Below are 17,689 nucleotides of genomic sequence, written 5' to 3' on the forward strand. Positions count from 1 at the left end.
CTGGGGCCACCCAATAAATACCCCCCCAGAGATGGGGGGAGGCTACGCCAGTGTGGCGTGACAGAGGCCCTGGAGAAGTGAGCTATGTCCCTTATTGGTCACAGTACATTTATTTTTCATTAGCAGTTAAATGCAGACATGAGGGATTGTGCAGGGTTCAGTGGGCGGCTGACGTGAGCAGTGCTTGGTGCACTGATCAATAGAGGCTGTGGGAGTGCACCCGCTGCCCACCCCACACCCCCAGCCAGAGAGGGGTCCTGCCCACACAGCTCCCGAGCCAGGAGACAGGCTCAGGGCATCTCATCAAGCTTCTGCCTATCAAGGGGTGTGGTGGGAGCAACTGAAGAGCTGCCCTGGGGCTCTGTGATGCCTGTCCTCCCACCCCTCCTACCCCTGCAGGACCTTGCTCTGGAATCTAGCTTGGCCAGGTCTCCGTGTAGCCCTGGAGTCTACAGAGATGCTATGACTTGTCCCCGTACATATCTGTAGAAACCACTGGGCCTACTAGCACCCACCTGTACCCATACTCCAGAGCCACCTCCCAGCTTCCCAGACCCACCCCCTTCCATTCATTCTCCAGACCTTGGGAGGTCTGGATGCCGCCCTGCACCCCCTAAAGCCACTGCCTGGGTCAGGAGCTGGGCGTGCAGCTCAGTGGTAGAGAATGTGCGAGGCCTTGGGTTCCATCCCCAGCACCAGCAAATGGGTCATGAGGTGGCTGCCACTGCGCACTCTGAGTCCAGGGCCAGATCTGGGGCTCTAGTGCAGGGGACTATCCCTCAGCCTCACATCTTCCATCTGTAAAGTGCTAGATGGTATCTTCCTTCTACCTGCATCCCCCATCTTCCTGAACCTCAAACCGGCTGGGGCTGGGAAAGGCGACCTTCACTTTCAGGGATGCACCGTGTGCTTGGTGTTTATTATGGAGCTGCAGGAAGATGTAAGGGGCGGGGGGGGGGGGAGGCAGCTGCTGAAGGGAGGTCACCAGAGAGAGAAATAACCCCGAGAGAGACCAGAGTCTGCACAGAGGGCCAGGGAGGCAGGGCGAGGGGCAGGGACAGGAGGAGTGTCAGGGCACCCAGAACGGGTGGAGGACCCACCCGCTGCCGGCAGCTCTGCCCTGCGACATCAGAAGTGCCCTCATGCCACTGTGCCTTGTCCCCACAAGGGCACAGCCGTGGCCCTCCTAAGACAAGGCACCTGCTACCTCTATGCCTCAGTGTCCTTAACGGCCTCACCCCTGAAGAGCTGGCTGTGGGCATCACTGAGCTGGCCTGAAACCCTTACCCCTGTCAGAGCAAGGCCCCAGGTGCTGGCAGCTCATGCGCACCTCACGGGCCTTTTCCGTTTCATCCTCATGATGCTAAGAAGCAGGCTCTGGTTCTCTCCCCATTTTGTAGCCGGGGTGGGGGGTCCCACCAGGCCCTCAGCCTCTCAGCCACAGTCTGAGAATGTCTGCAGAACACCCCAGCAAAGCCACGGGCTTGAGGCCAAGGTTCTCGTTCCCGACCTGGAAAGAGAGGGTCCTTGTGCAAGTGGGAGAAAGGGGGCGAACTGGCCTAGGCCTGGGTGCTCCCTGAGGGTGGGCCAGGTCCAAGGAGCTAGGCTTCCCACTTTAAAGCCCTGGGTAGATTTTAGACCAACTGTGTGAGATGCCTTTGGACTTCCCCACAGACTGAGGTGATCCACATTCCTAGATTGCAAAGCCAGAAATTCCCCAAATCACCACCTAACTCCCCAAGGTCATCAATGCCATGGATCTTAAACACATATTTTTCTGTGGCTTCTCCCCACTTTATGCTAAGGCCCCTATTAACTATGAATGTGGGGGAGGGGAAGCACTACAGTCCTAATGGGGGAGGCCAGGCTAGTAGTTGGGGTTGTGTTTGATGGGCAGCTGGGTGGGGCAGAGCTGAGGGTGCCCCCCCATGCCCTCCCCCTCCCTCAGGGTTCCTGCTGGTGGACAGACCTATCAGACTGCTCTGGGGTTTTACCTTCACCAATGCCTCAGAGCCAATTACCTGTGTAATTAGCAACAAATGACTTGTGGGATGGCTGTGGGTTTTGGTTAAAATTAGAAAGAAACCCATATTTAGGTCTTCTTGAAGGGGTGGGAGGTAACCCAGGTCCCTGGGACTCCCAGACAGACTGTCCTGGCTCCCACCCTACCATGTCCACCCAGCAGCCCTGCCACTCAACCCTTCCCCACCCCCTCTCCAGGCCCTCTGTCCTATACCAATGCCCCCAGAACCCCCTCCACGGTCCCTCGAAACCCCTCCCGGCCTTCCTCCACCCCTCCCTTCCCCATTCACTTGGTGTTTTCTGAGCACCTGCTATGGGCAGGGACCAAACAGGAAGGGGACCCCAGAAGAAGCCAGTTGAAGAGACCCTGCCTTCCCCAACTCCAGACTACCCACTTGCCCTGCCAGGGTCCCCTCCCCTTCTCTGGGTCTTCCCCTAGACCTTCTAGGGTGTGATCTGCTTCACCGTATCCCTGAATTTCCACCAGGGTAACTCTTCTGGCTGGCATGGGATGTGCGCCCCAACCTCACTGCCTTTCACCGCAGTCTTCAGCGTGTGTGCTGCTTCTTCCCCCATTCTGAATGCTGAAGCTCAGAGAGGGCATCCAATGGCCTGAGTTTGCCCAGCTGAGATGTAGCTGAGCCTGTACTCGCTCAGTCCTGCTCTGAGCTGGGAACTTTGCTATGTTGGCAGCCCCAGGGAGGACCCCACTTACCTTCCCCATTTGCCCCTGCTGCAGGTGCCCAGCAGAGTGCCACAGTGGCCAACCCAGTGCCTGGTGCCAACCCAGAACTGCTTCCCCACTTCTTGGTGGAGCCTGAGGACGTGTACATTGTGAAGAACAAGCCAGTGTTGCTGGTATGCAAGGCCATGCCCGCCACGCAGATCTTCTTCAAATGCAATGGGGAGTGGGTGCGCCAGGTGGACCACGTGATCGAGCGCAGCACCGACGGAAGCAGTGGTAAGACCGGGCTGGGGCCACCAGGAGTCTTGGCCAGCCCAGAGGGTCCTGCCAGCCCTGTCAGCAGCAAAGCCAGGAAGGAACCAGCTCTGTGCCCACCACCTCCTGTGTCACCAGGCGAGGCAGGATTTCCACACCTGGGACCTGTGTCTATACACAGATGCCTTTCCTGGGAGATGCCGCTCCTACCAGCTTGGCAGGGGAGAAAGAGAGAAGTCCCACACACATGCACACGGTGCCCCAGGATCTCAGATCAAGAGGTGGCATGAGGGGCAGTGCCTGAACCTGAATGGGGTCAGGCAGGGCCAGGGGCAGCGTGGCAAGAAGGTGCCAGCAAAGAAAGGGGGCTTGGAGGAAGTGGGTCCCTGATGACTAAAGAGCTCTTGGACCTCACATTCATTTCCACGTGCGTTCATTCATTCATTCATTCATCCATCCATCCATTCATTCATTCCTATGTTCATTCCCACATTCCCTACCCCTGCTAGGAACATAACCCAGAGAGAGGCAAATAGTAGGGAGAGGAAAGCAGGATGGAGGCTTCCCAAGGCACACAGGGAGGCTCCTCAGCGAAGATAAACTAAGGAAGGAGTAGTAATTGGTCAGAGAGAGGAAAAGGGGAAGAGCACCCTGGCAGGGGTCATGGCACAAGCAAAGGCCTGGAGACAGACAAGCCTGGAAGTGAGGGTGCAGGGCACACAGGGAGACTGAAGGGATGTGACTTCTAAGGATTTCAAGTTGCAGAGCTTTGGGTGACACTCAGGAGCTCATGTGGGGACTGACAAGACCTAGAGACACAGAGGAGAGGGAACCAGTGGGACTCTTCTAAAGGTGCAGAGGGGGCTCCTAGGGCAACAGGCATCAGACTCAAGAAGTGCCCCTTCCATGGGACACTGCACTTCCCCACCACCAGTCCTGGCCTCAGGCAGCAGGGGGACCATGGGCTGAGTGCACAGAGCCTTTGTCTGGGTTCCGCTGCTGCCCAAGAGGAGGACCAGGAGGCAGATACACAGGACGTTCCAACAGCCTCCCCGTCTCCTTGGCCCTTTGCAGAGCACTGCACACATGAAGAGCCCTTGAGTTGGTTGTCTTCCCACCTGAGACACACAGCACACATACTGTGGGTGGACAGCCCATGTGGGACACACAGGCGGCACAGGTGAGGCCAGAGTCATATGCAGCTGGTGAGGCAGGCAGCACCCAGACTCACTGATGTGGAAGGCAGGCAGGGGACTTTGTGTCTGGGGACAGGGGAAGGTTATACAGCCAGGCAGGTGCCAATGGCCCAGAAAAGATTTCCAGAAGAGGGGGCAACATTCAAACTCAGGTACTAACCACTTGGAAAGAGCACTTCCCAGACCAAGGGGATAGGAGGTGCAGAGGCACAGAACAGCAGGCCTTCAGGGCTTAGGAAAGTGAGCCTGAGGGACAGACAGAGACTCAAAGAGTCCTGTGGGAAGACACTGGGAAGATCATGCAGGGCAGATGGGGACTGTAGGACAACAAGGCTGTGGCCAGGGAGAACTATTTGGAAGCTCTTTGAATGGAGTTGAAGAACCTTGAATTTAGGCAGTGCATGATCTAGTTGCCCACAGCAGCCTGGTGTTATACAGATGAGATTAAGACCTTGGCTGTGACCTGCCCAGAGCTCCCCCAGGGCTCCAACCAGGTTTTCTGGCCTACAGAAATCACACCACATCCTCTTCCACCAGGGTCCACAGGGGCTGGTCTCCTTCCCCTCAAGTGTCAGCTCAGCCCACCAACAGGAGCCTCGGAGGACAAGGTTATCCCTCTACCCTCCCTGCCACCTCTCTGGGTCAGTGATTCCCAGTCAGGCCCTGTGCTCTGCCCTGTCCTGGCAGCTTCTTTCCTGCAGACCTCATGTTCATTATGTACCTGCTCTAGGCCAGGCACCCGGTAGGTACTAGGAGTTCAGCCCCAGGATTCTCAGGTGATCCAACTCTGCATCCCACTCTCAGGAGGGAGCTGTTGGGCACCAGCAGCACCTCCCAGCACTAGAGCCTCCTCCAGTCCCAGCAGAGGTGCCAGAGGTCTCCCTGCCTATGAGGACATCTTTAGGGCCCACATGGTGCCTGTGAGAGGGTCTGCTGCAGAACCTCAGGCAAGTTCCTGACCCTTCCTAGACTCAGTTTCTTAATCTGTAAAATGGAAATGAGGAAAGCCCCTTACTGGAAAGAAGCTCTGAGGCCTCACATGAGACCTTTCCTCTCTCCCCATCCACCCCAGGCCCCAGTGCCACTTTGTGACCTGAGCTGTCCCACTGCTACAGCGGGTCCCCCAGGGAAAAAGGACAGGGAAGGAGGAAGCAGCAGCCAGAGAACTGCTTCACTGCCTCTTTGAAGACCTTTCCCAGAGCCTCCTGGAAGGCTCTAGGCCAGTCCCCCTCGCTTAAAACACCCCTGCCATCACAGGGTCACAGGTGCCTGGTTTGGTTGGGACTCAGGCCCTTGCCTGAAGAGGCAGTCATGGGCCCACACCAGCACCACATGGACAGCCTTCAACAGGCTCCCGGGGCCTTGCTCCACTCAAGCCAAGCAGAGAAGCAGAGCTCATGGAGACATCCCATTTGTAACCTCCAAGGCCCTCTCCTGCCCTGAACACTCAACCTCAGGTCTCCCATGGCCAGCTCATCTGAATGCTCATTGATCTCATTGATTTCTCAACCCAAAGCCTCTGAGTGCTTTGAGGCAAGGAGAAAAGCTTTCCTTACTGATCCACAAACATACCATGGCAGTGACACCTTGTAAATGCAGAGAACAAAGACCCTGAACTGGTCTCTGGTCACAGGGCAGGGATCAGAGATCTGCCTTAGCTATGCAGGCCCTCCTATTCACGAATGGGGTTGGGGTGGCTGGAGGACACTCTCAGGAAATAAGTGCCCATCTTTTGTCTTCATTCCCCATCAAGAAGGCTGGAGGAAGGGACCAAAGCTGGAAAATGCTAGAACCCAAACCTGCTGCCCCTATAAAAGCCTGAAATTTGTGAAATTCAGCATTGGAGTCAGATCCAGGAGTATGGTTTATTGTGCATTAAATAAACCAGTTACTAGAAACAGATTGAGAAGGTGAGAATCTATGCCCCCACTTGGCTTCAGAGCCCCCAGCCAACCCTCCACCTCCCAGAAAACTCAGCATTCCCCTGGGAGAGCCCTCACATGCGCCCTCAGCATTCACATACATCCCTCCCCAATCCCCATCCCTCCCCAAGGTTGGCATCTGCTCACTTTTACCAGGCAGAGGCAGACAGCCATACCCAGAAACTGCTCCCAGGAACCAAACTGCACAGTGGCCCACCAGGGAGGAGGGCACAGCCCCTCCCATCAAGGACCCGGCAGGGCAGGGCTGGGTCCCCCACTTCTCAGAGCTTGTGGGGCTCCAGGGTACCCTTTGCAGAGGTGCCATCTAGGGCTAGGACATTGTGGATAAACTTGGCCCTCATTCATGGCAACAGAAAGGAGAAGAGGAGGTGATGGGACAGAAGTGGGAGAGAGAACAAAAGGAGAAAGGGAACGCTTAAATTTAGTGTAGCTGTCCTCAAGCTGTGTCGCCTGGGTGGTGTGTGAGGCTGCCGAGGGAGGACTAAGGGCTCCACCTTCACCATGGGTGGGAGAGGGCCCTCAATAGAACCATCCAGCCAGGTAAAGTACCTGGTTCAGAATATTCTGGAGGTCTCTCACCGCTAACTCCAGATGCAGAAAGGAAGAAGACAGGGAAAGAGACCACCCACAGTTGTGTCTCAGGTGCCCTAAATCTCTGTATGCTTGACAGATAGCTGGTGCCCAAGGTCCCTCTCCTCTGGACCCTGTGAGGAGCCCGTGGGGCAGCAGAGCAGGAAAAAGTGCCCAGAACAGAGGAAGTAGCCCCAGAATAGTAATCTCAGCCAGAAGTGACCCCACACACACCTCCTGGCACAAGGGACAGGGACAAGTGAGAGAAAAATCTGGGGACCCAGTGAGAGAGCTGAAGAGAGTCCAGAGGAGGGGTCTGCGAAGGGGTCAGGGAAAGACATGTCAGAGAAATTAAGAGGGAAAGCAGTCTCCCTGCCCCCCGGCTCAGCTGGGCGCACTGCTCCTCCTGCAATGCCGCCCTAATTGAATTTCTCTGTTAACAATGGAAACACATTGGCGGCCTGGCCTCTCTCCCTCTTTCTGATAAGCCAATGACCCGAGGGAAATTGGGGTCAGGAGGAGGAGAAATTGGAAACAAACAGTCTTTTCTCACTCTGGGGACACTGGTTTTGGCTGAAGACCAGGGAAGGGAGGAGGACTGGCAATCCCCCTTCCGTGTGGATGGGGCCTTTCCAGCACACCCTGCCATCTGGGTCCAGGTGTGGCAGAAGGCAGGGAGGTGAGTGCAGCCTGGAGAGGGGTTCCCCGGCACAGTCAATCTGGCAGAGCAGGTCTCTGACCCTAATCACTGACCAGCTGTCCCCTCTGCCCCCTCACCCTCTTCCAATGTTTTCCATAAGGGATGGGCACCCCCAGCCCACCCCAGGGGGATGGCAGAATCCTGGACTTTGGATTCAGACAGCCCTGGGTGCTTATTCACTACTCTGCACCTCACTTCCTTACCGCAGAGCGGGAATAATTCCATGGAAGAGAGTGGAATGAGGAGGAAGTATGCCCCCCACACACACTTGGGAACCTTTACTTAGTCCCAAGGGCCTGTGATCATACAGCTGCAATTACATTGTTAACAGCTATATCACCTGTCAGACTCTACCACCTAGGTCTCCGGGGAGGTGGGCAGCCCCTTCCTCTCCCTCTTGTACCCCCAAAGGCCCCTGAGCTCAACCTGTCTGCCTGGGATCATTGGAGGCCAGAACCTGTTACCCAAGGCTCCACCAGAAACCCCTTTAGGAACATTTCTGTCAGTGACTCCAGGGAGACAAATGAAATGAAATGAATGAAAGTACTAGAAATTCTACTCCTGACCTTTAGGAGATATAAACCAGCACCCCCTTGGGCCACCTGGGTTTCCTCCAGGTTGAGGGTTACCCCCAAAGCCCATTCTTCTGCGTAGATAGTAGAGGGTGTCCCACATCTGGGACAGAGAGCCTCAGTGTGGCCCCCGTGTCCCTAGGGTTGCCAGCAATGGAGGTCCGCATCAACGTCTCCAGGCAGCAGGTAGAGAAGGTGTTTGGGCTGGAGGAATACTGGTGCCAGTGTGTGGCATGGAGCTCCTCGGGCACCACCAAGAGTCAGAAGGCCTACATCCGCATTGCCTGTGAGTCCTGAGCTGGGCCCTTGGTGGGTGTCACCAGGAGTAGGGGCAGCAGGCTTCCTGGAGGAGGGGCGGGGGTCTGAAAACCTCGCAGTCCTGACCTGATGGATGGAGGAAACGCCTGGGGACAGCCTTCTCTCTGTGTCCCCGCTGGTACTTGGCACTTCCTTCTGCCATGTGTCATGGCCTCTGCAGAACCAAAGAACGGAGCTAGCCAGGCTGAACCAGCACTTAAGCAGGAGAACTCTTGTTCTTTCAGATTTGCGCAAGAACTTTGAGCAGGAACCGCTGGCCAAGGAAGTGTCCCTGGAGCAGGGCATTGTGCTGCACTGCCGCCCACCAGAGGGCATCCCCCCAGCTGAGGTGAGAAGGGCGGGGCTCCCAGGTCTCTAGTTCCCTGCCTGGCACCCCACCCTGATCACCTCCTCAAGGGCTGCTCTCTGCTCTGGGCTCTGTCAGCGTGGGCTAACCATGCAGTGGCTTGGCTTCTCCCCCAGGTGGAGTGGCTCCGGAATGAGGACCTGGTGGACCCATCCCTGGATCCCAATGTGTACATCACGCGGGAGCACAGCCTGGTGGTGCGGCAGGCCCGTCTGGCTGACACGGCCAACTACACCTGCGTAGCCAAGAACATTGTGGCCCGACGCCGCAGTGCCTCCGCTGCTGTCATTGTCTATGGTGGGTCCCAGGCTCCCCAGTCACATGGGGAATTACTGAGGTGACATTGGGGGAGAGACGTGTGGCTGGCAGGGTGGAGAGAGGTCGTGGAGCTAGGACCAGGTGGGCCAGTGACCTGACTGGAAAGGACAGGTTCCCATGGTTGTTGGGGAGGACAGAGGTGTCTGGGCAGAGTTGGGACAGGTAGGTGGTCATCTGGTGCAGGGGGGCATTGCACAAAAGGAGATAAAGGGACAGGAGGGGATCTAGAGAAGACACCAGATCACCTCCTGTGCTTCTGAGCCCCCAGAATGGAAGGTAAAACCAAATGGTCCTAGGCACCCCCAGGAGCAGGCAGAGGGAGGAAGAGCAGAAGCTGCGGCGTGAGAGGCTGGGGTCTGGGCTAATGGAGCATGTGAGCTGCAGCCCCCTGGCTGTCCTGAGCACCTGCCAGGAGAAAGGTGTTTTCTACAGCCCGTTGCTGCCAGGCCCTGGGAGCAGTGGGCACAGCTTGGCCTCCCCTCCAGGGCTTCTCCCCAGCACAGCACAGCCCACCCATTTCCAGCTCATGGTTCCTCTGCCCTCACGCCCTGTCCCCTGGGCCAGCATGTCTGAGGAAGCCCCCGCTCCCTGACCCCAGTCCTTCTCTATCCGGGCAGTGAACGGTGGGTGGTCGACGTGGACCGAGTGGTCCGTCTGCAGCACCAGCTGTGGGCGTGGCTGGCAGAAACGGAGCCGGAGCTGCACCAACCCGGCGCCTCTCAACGGAGGCGCCTTCTGTGAGGGGCAGAATGTCCAGAAAACAGCCTGCGCCACCCTGTGCCCAGGTACCAGCGGCCACCGCCTCCCACATCGTTCCTCACCACGCCATCTCCGTGCCCTGGCTCCATCGTGCCCACCAGCCTATCCCCCCATGGCTCCATCCCACCCGCCTGCCACACAGGGCCAGGCTCAGGCTATGGCAGGGATCAGGGTCCAGTGTGTAGTTGGAGTCAGGGCTCAGTGTCCAGGCTCGGGGTTCAACACAGGGTCTAAGTCACAGGGTCTAAGGTATAGTCTGAGGACAGGGTTGAGGGCTCAGCCTGGGGCTATCAAATCCACCTGTGTCTGGGACCAGAAGGGTCATCATGTGACTGAGCCCTTACTGCTCCAGGACCAGGACGGCCTCCCAAGGGTGGGGAGAGCCAAACAGCCCCTGGCGTCATCCGTGCCTCCCTGTCATTAGCATGTGTCATCAAGGCCAGCTGGACACTAGAGGGCCTGGCCCTGGCATTGCACCTAGGTCCAGGCCAGCTCACCCTGCCTGGTCCAGGTACCCAGTGGGGCCACACTGACAGACCACCTGGCTGGCTTCCTGGACTGACTGCACTGCCTCCTCTCTGCTGTGTCTGTCCCTCATCTAGTGGATGGCAGCTGGAGTCCATGGAGCAAGTGGTCAGCCTGCGGGCTCGACTGCACTCACTGGCGGAGCCGCGAGTGCTCTGATCCAGCACCCCGCAATGGAGGTGAGGAGTGCCGGGGCGCTGACCTGGACACCCGCAACTGTACCAGCGACCTCTGCGTGCACAGTGAGTTCTCTCTGCCCTGGAATACAGTTCTGTTTGCCAGGAATGGCCCTGCCCACCCTGGGTGGTGGCTAAGGCAGTCATTCCTCTGCCACAGGCCGCATCCCTCTCCAAAGCTCGGGGCCTCTGGTGATCCTCTTCATCCCTACCATACCCACACGTGCATGCTCACCACCTCCCACATCTCTGGAGACATGCATGTACTTGAACTTTGACTCATGTACCCCCACCTATTCACCCAAACACCTGTCCCGCAGCCTCACATCCACCCTGTCTCCCAGGCACACACACAAGTCCTGTGGGAATGCCCAACTTGTGAGACCTGTTAATTACAAGACCATAACTAACAATTAAAGATCTCTGCTGAATTTTTTTCTCTAGAACACACCCTCCCCCATTCTTTCAATTAAAAACCTAATTATCTGTGTCAATTCTTTTCTGATACACATTTCTTCCATTATGCAAAATCCTTCTAAAATCAATATAGCTTCCTCCAGGTAGTCGATGCTCCCTCCCCCTGCCCAGCGCCAGGACTCGGGAGGCAGACAAGAAGAGTCCAGGGACTGAATAGGAATCACACAGCAAGCAGATCCATTGTGTATTAGTCTGCTTTCCATTGCTGTAACAAAATACCTGAAGCTGTGTTCTTTGTAAAGAAAAGAGGTTTGTGTAGCTCACAGTTTTGAAGGCTGAAAATCTAAATAACAGCACTGGTTCTGGGAAGGTCCGTCTTATCTACATCATTCATGGTGTATGGCACAATAAAAGTACATGTGAGAGGGAGAAAGTACATTGCAAGACAAGAAGGCAAAGAGACTGTGGAGAAACAAGTCTTGCTCCTCTATAACAACACTCTCACAAGAACCTACCAGGGTCCCACAGGAACTACCTCAACACCTTTTGAGGGCTGGGGACCCAGTGACCTAAAGACCTCCCACTAGGCCCTACCTCTTACAGATCTCACATCACCACACTGGGAAGCACACTTCTAACACATGAACTGTTGGTGGACATACTCAAACACTGTTTTGGGAATCCCAGGAGCTCACCCCCAGCCCCAGTTAGAGCAGGTCCCCAGAAGAGCAAGTGGCAAGCTCAGCCTATCAGCCAAGCTCCAGGCCACCTGCCATTCCCTTCTCCATTCTCCTCGCAGCTACGTTGGCCTGAGACTCATGCCTGTGAGGGATGAGTTGCTTGGACTTGCAAGCAAGGTCTCGTGGCGGGTGCAGGGCTAGCATGCACACGCCTGACCCCAGGCTCCCTGCCCAGGGAGTGTGCTAATGCCCAGGAATGGAAACCGTGCCGCCTGGAGTGTGGACCACTTACCTCTCCCTCCCAGGCCCTGTGCCCCTGCCTCTCCCAAGCCACACTCTCTCCTGTAGCTGCTTCCGGCCCTGAGGATGTAGCCCTCTACGTGGGCCTCATTGCTGTAGCCGTGTGCCTCGTCCTGCTGCTGCTCGTCCTCATCCTCGTGTATTGCCGTAAGAAGGAGGGGCTGGACTCGGATGTGGCTGACTCGTCCATCCTCACCTCAGGTTTCCAGCCCGTCAGCATCAAGCCCAGCAAAGCAGGTGCAGTGGCCCCTATCCCCAACTCTCCTCCCCAAGCCTACATGCCAATTGCTGCTGAGGAAAGCCCTCAGCACTGCTCCCTGAGTCTGTCTTTGTCCCCACAGACAATCCCCATCTGCTCACCATCCAGCCAGACCTCAGCACCACCACCACCACCTACCAGGGGAGCCTGTGTCCCCGGCAGGACGGGCCCAGCCCCAAGTTCCAGCTAACCAACGGGCACCTGCTCAGCCCACTGGGTGGTGGCCGCCACACACTGCACCACAGCTCACCCACCTCTGAGGCCGAGGACTTCGTCTCTCGCCTCTCCACCCAAAACTACTTCCGCTCCCTGCCCCGCGGCACCAGCAACATGGCCTATGGGACCTTCAACTTCCTCGGGGGCCGGCTGATGATCCCTAATACAGGTAGAGTGTCCCAGGAGCTCTGACTAACCTCATTTCCCTCCTGGAGGACAGGACAGCCCAGATGTTCCTCCTGGGCCACTCAGCTCCTAGAGGCCCTTGGAGCAGGCCTGCAAGGAAAGGGGCAGACTTTGGAGAGAACCCAGTTGTGACTGTCAGTGGTGCCGTGGCCAGAGCTGTGTCCCTTCTGTTGCCTATGGATGCAGAGTGTTGTCCATTCATTTGCACAGCCAGCCCGCTTATGTGTGCTTGACCATGGACCAGAGGTGGGGCAGACACCTGCCCCAAGGAGCTTACAGATAAAGGGAGAGATGGCAAACACAAATGCTGAAAAGCACAGGCACGAACAGAGGACCTCTTGGAGCCCTCCCTCCATCTTGGCTTCCGCCAATCTCATCACAGAAACCCTGACACGGTTGTAGAGACTTCTTGTGAGAGAATCCTTGGACCCTCCTGTGGCCATCTTGGGAGAAACTGCCACAGCCTCCCATGAGGCTGGCTGCTCCCTCCTGAAGTTCTCTTTTCCCTCAGCTTAAATGACCCTGTGTGCCCCAGATTTCCTTGCCCATCTCTGGCTGCTCCTGGTGACTAAATGTAGGTGTTTCTCAGCACTCCTTCCTGGAGCCTTTCTCCGCTGAACGGTCTCACCCACTCCATGGCTTTAATCGCCGTGTCTATGCCGATCACTCCCACTCCTCCATCCCCAGCCAGAACCATACACCCAGCTGCTTCCTGGGCAGCTCCATCTGGATGTCTCACAGCACCTCAAATTCCTTGTGCCTAAAACAGAACCGTCTCCCACCCTCCCCCAGAGCCATCATCTTCCTGGCTTCCCCCAGCTCATGGACAGCACAACTCAGTTTCTCAAGCCAGGAACTGGCTGGGGGGGTCACCTTGACCTCCTGCTCTTCCTCATTTGCCCCCTTGGACCTATGCCAGCTTTAGTCATATACCAAGTCCTATGTGTTCTCCCTGCTCAATAGCTCTGGCCTCCTGTTTCTCATCTTTCCCAGATGTTTCTCCTGGCTCAGGCCACAACACCCCTTATCTCATTGCAGCCCCCATTTATCAAATGAATCCAGAGTTTATTATGTCCCTCCCCTGCTCAAAAAAAATCCCTCTTCTGCTGCCTCCAAAGCCCACGTGACAAGGTAGAGATAACCCATCCCCCTCTGTCTGGCGCTGTGGCCCCTTCCCTCCCGCATGCACTACTGCACACTGCAACCACTATGGCCCATCGGCACCTCAAAAACACTGCCCTGCCCTTTGCTCATACGGGTTCCTCTGACCCTTTCACTGGCTCATCTGCTACTTTTCCTTGAGTCTTGGCCTGGCAGCTCTTGCTCTCTGAGCCTCACAGTCCGCTCTGGACAGAGGATGATGATGAACCCCTTATGAGTCTATTAGGGTGAAGAGGTGAGATGGTACCTGTTGGATCTAACACAGAGGCAAGCAAACAATGGTGCTCAGTGGCCATCAGCCCTGCACCCTGGCAGAGTAGGTGGGTGCCACTGCTCCCTGCATCCTTTACTGTAGTTTGCTTGTCCTTCTCCGGGCTGTGCTGAGAGCTTTCATGAGAGTGTGCCGGCTGGTTTCCCAAGCACCCAGCTTTAGCGTTCAGCATTAGCATTTGTTAAGTGAGTGTGCAAGTGTTTGTGACTCCATCACAGAGCATTCATGCCAGGATGCCTGGGATTGTCACCAACTCCAGCAACATTAGGTACTAGGGGGCAGTGCAGGCTAGTGAAGAAAGCAAAGACTTTATATATACCATCAGTGGCTTCCCTCTTCTGTGCTTCAGTTTTCTGTGAAATACAGTCATGTGTCACTTAATGAGAGGGGCATATTCTGAGAAAAGTGTCTTCAAGTGATTTCCTCGGTGTGAACATCATAGTGTGTGCTTATGAAAACCTAGGTGGCAATGATGTCACTAAGCAATATCAGCTTATGGGACCAACATTGTAAATGCTGTCTTTCATGGACAGAAATGTCATTATGCATCAAGGGACTATCTAGCCACCTCAGAGCTGCCCATTCTGGAGAATATACACTTGTTTTTGAATTTCATGAGATAAAGTTATAGAATGTTTCCCTTTTCCCCTGTCCTGAGCTGGGAGTCCCCTCCTGATGTAGGATTCCTTATTGTGGAGCAGGGCCACTCTTCCAGTCCCCTAGAGTGACTCCTGACCCTGTCCTGGTGGTATCTTGCCCCCCTCCATCCTTAACCACCCCTGATAGTGCTCCTGCAGGATGCCTGGGTAAAGGTATCTGTATGATGGCTCCCAGACCTGCTGAGCTGCCAATGCTTGTGGGGGCTGTTGAAGGACTAGTCCTCAGAAGGAACCAGAGCTGATGAAGAGGGGAGGAGCTTGAGCAGGGCAGGAGGGTAAGAGCCAGAGAATCCAGCACAGGCTGGGCTGGAGACACTGCTGGAAAGACACTGCTGGGGACCAGAAGTGAAAGTCTTAAATGCCAGGCCAGGAATCTGGACTTTATTGCAGAGGTAGGGGTATGCCCTGGTCCCAGCCAGTCTTTTTGGGTTACAGGGGAGATAGGGACAACATCCCTGGCACCTTCTGTCCCAGAGTTTTCTGTGCCTAGGCTAACTAGGCATGCTTCTCCCACCCGGGCTCCCTCAGCTGTTCTTGGAATCTCCCTGACTCATCTTCATGCTGGTGTGGGTGGTGGGACAGCATGGCAGTTCTTGCAGCACCTCTGTCCCCAGGCCAGTCCTCAATGGGAAACTCATGGAGGCACTGGCTAGTAGGATATGGGTGTCTTGCAGCTGGTAAACCTGGCCTCCTCCTGTCTGTTACAGGAATCAGCCTCCTCATCCCTCCAGATGCCATCCCCCGAGGAAAGATCTATGAGATCTACCTCACACTGCACAAGCCGGAGGACGTGAGGTGTGGGCTGAGTCCTGCTATGGGCCGGGAGGGTCCTGCTTGCTGCCTTCTGTCACTGGGACACCCCCTGCCCAGTCACTGTTGTGTCTGGCCTGAGGGAGGGGAGGAGAAGAGCCACACCTAAACCCACTGGGTCTGTAGTCTCCAACCCTGGGGTGCTGCTGCCCTGCACGAGGCTCAGCACCTTGGCCTCTGGTCCCCAAACAGGCCACTGACACCTTTCCCTCCCCACCCATATTTCCCCACTTGAGGTTGCCCCTAGCTGGCTGTCAGACCCTGCTGAGTCCCATCGTTAGCTGTGGGCCCCCCGGAGTCCTGCTCACCAGGCCCGTCATCCTCTCGATGGACCACTGCGGGGAACCCAGCCCCGACAGCTGGAGCCTGCGCCTCAAGAAGCAGTCGTGTGAGGGCAGCTGGGAGGTGAGCAGAGAACAGCCCCAGAGCCTGGATCCCACAGCACTGGCCTCAGAGCCGAGCACAGCTTCCTGTTTGCTCAGCCTTGGCCCTCAGCAGCCAGGTGGCCCTGAGCCACACCCAGATCCCTCCCCAGTCTCTAGCCACTTCTCAGAGCTGAGATTGGCCCAAGGGCTCCCAGACTGGGTGGAACTGACCCATTGGGCTCACCCACAGGATGTGCTACACCTGGGTGAGGAGGCACCCTCCCACCTCTACTACTGCCAGCTGGAGGCCAGCGCCTGCTACGTCTTCACCGAGCAACTGGGCCGCTTTGCTTTGGTGGGAGAAGCTCTCAGTGTGGCCGCTGCCAAGCGCCTCAAGCTGCTTCTGTTTGCCCCTGTGGCCTGCACCTCCCTTGAGTACAACATCCGCGTCTACTGCCTGCATGACACCCATGACGCACTCAAGGTAGGGCCCCTCCCATAACTCTGGCCCTATGGGCTGACTGCCCGGGGCTCTCAGCACAGAGTCCCTTGCTTCAGGGGCAGTGGAGAGGGACTCTCCCAGCCCCCAGGCCCTGCTGACCACTTGGACACTGCAGGAGGTGGTGCAGCTGGAAAAGCAACTGGGTGGACAGCTGATCCAGGAGCCTCGCATCCTGCACTTCAAGGACAGTTACCACAATCTGCGCCTGTCCATCCATGACGTCCCCAGCTCCCTGTGGAAGAGCAAGCTCCTTGTCAGCTACCAGGTGAGGACTGAGCCCACTGCCAGCACTCAGGGGGCTGCAACTGGGCAAACCTGATGCCTCCTGTCTGCCTTCCCCCAGGAGATCCCTTTTTATCACATCTGGAATGGCACCCAGCAGCATCTGCACTGCACCTTCACTTTGGAGCGTGTTAGCCCCAGCACCAGTGACCTGGCCTGCAAGGTGTGGGTGTGGCAGGTGGAGGGTGATGGGCAGAGCTTCAACATCAACTTCAACATCACCAAGGTGGGCAGAGGGGCAATGTGCTCCTACCACCATACCCCAGAAACACCTGCTGTGCTGGCCCTACCACCAGCTTCTCACCCTACCCCAAGCCCACCTCCTCCTAAAAACTATTTGGCACCTTCCAAGTGCTGGGGTGGGAGGTACACATGCAAATGAAACTTGAAGAGGGGTGTCAAACGGTGTGGGAGCAGGGCTGGCCTGGGAGTGGGTGGGCTGCTGGACTGGCTTCCCGAGGAGGGACTTGGTACTGGGCCCTGAAGGATAAGCAGGAGTTTGACAAGCAGCAGGGTGGGGAAGGACATTTCCAGCAGCAGAAGCTGAGTAGAGAGGACAAAGGCAGTAAGAGCAGTGAGTGCTGGGGTTAGCACAGCTGGTTGAGGGCCTCAAGGTAGGGGAAGGGGGCCAGAGAGCGCTTCTTCACTGGCTGTGACCTTGGGCGGATTGTGCACCTTTGATCCTGGAGCCTCTGAGGTCCAAAGAGTAGGGCTTGGCACACGAGTGGGGAGATACTCAGGAAGCCCCAGTGCCCACACCACCTCTGTGTTCTGGGGTGGTCTGGGAGCTGCCCCAGTGAAGGTGACAGTGAGAATTCTAATACCATCTCTTCCTACTTCCCACCCCCAGGACACGAGGTTTGCTGAGCTTCTGGCTCTGGAGAGTGAAGGGGGGGTCCCAGCCCTGGTGGGCCCCAGTGCCTTCAAGATTCCCTTCCTCATTCGGCAGAAGATCATTACCAGCCTGGACCCACCCTGCAGTCGGGGTGCTGACTGGCGGACTCTAGCCCAGAAACTCCACCTGGACAGGTGGGTGGGACATGGGCTGGGGAGTTGCAGAGGCTACCGGCCATCCAGGTAGGGCAGGTGGGGCAGACAGGCAGCCTTGCAGGGCCTGTGCAACACCCACTAGTGACTGGGGTGGTCACTGCATTTGGCCGAGGGGAAGTTCTATCTTTGGGTGGGCTGGGGTGTGA

The 17,689-nt window shown here is 56.7% G+C and overlaps 1 protein-coding gene across 2 annotated transcripts in view; it reads left to right on the forward strand.

The window, feature by feature from the left end:
• UNC5A (unc-5 netrin receptor A) overlaps nucleotides 1-17,689 on the forward strand; it is a 61,885-nt gene that overhangs the window by 42,948 nt on the left and 1,248 nt on the right. The window contains exons 2-15 of one of the 2 annotated variants that reach the window (XM_079144630.1): nucleotides 2,762-2,983; nucleotides 8,086-8,229; nucleotides 8,486-8,589; nucleotides 8,724-8,904; nucleotides 9,543-9,710; nucleotides 10,287-10,451; nucleotides 11,831-12,019; nucleotides 12,124-12,426; nucleotides 15,242-15,329; nucleotides 15,581-15,749; nucleotides 15,960-16,193; nucleotides 16,327-16,476; nucleotides 16,555-16,719; nucleotides 17,344-17,522. In XM_079144630.1, coding sequence (XP_079000756.1) covers nucleotides 2,762-2,983; nucleotides 8,086-8,229; nucleotides 8,486-8,589; nucleotides 8,724-8,904; nucleotides 9,543-9,710; nucleotides 10,287-10,451; nucleotides 11,831-12,019; nucleotides 12,124-12,426; nucleotides 15,242-15,329; nucleotides 15,581-15,749; nucleotides 15,960-16,193; nucleotides 16,327-16,476; nucleotides 16,555-16,719; nucleotides 17,344-17,522 — 2,461 coding nt within the window. The remainder of the gene's footprint in view (nucleotides 1-2,761; nucleotides 2,984-8,085; nucleotides 8,230-8,485; nucleotides 8,590-8,723; nucleotides 8,905-9,542; nucleotides 9,711-10,286; nucleotides 10,452-11,830; nucleotides 12,020-12,123; nucleotides 12,427-15,241; nucleotides 15,330-15,580; nucleotides 15,750-15,959; nucleotides 16,194-16,326; nucleotides 16,477-16,554; nucleotides 16,720-17,343; nucleotides 17,523-17,689) is intronic. The other variant, XM_079144631.1, reaches the window with a different exon arrangement.

This window comes from Sciurus vulgaris, assembly GCF_902686455.1.
Source record: "Sciurus vulgaris genome assembly, chromosome: 6".
NCBI classification, from domain to species: Eukaryota; Metazoa; Chordata; class Mammalia; order Rodentia; family Sciuridae; genus Sciurus; species Sciurus vulgaris.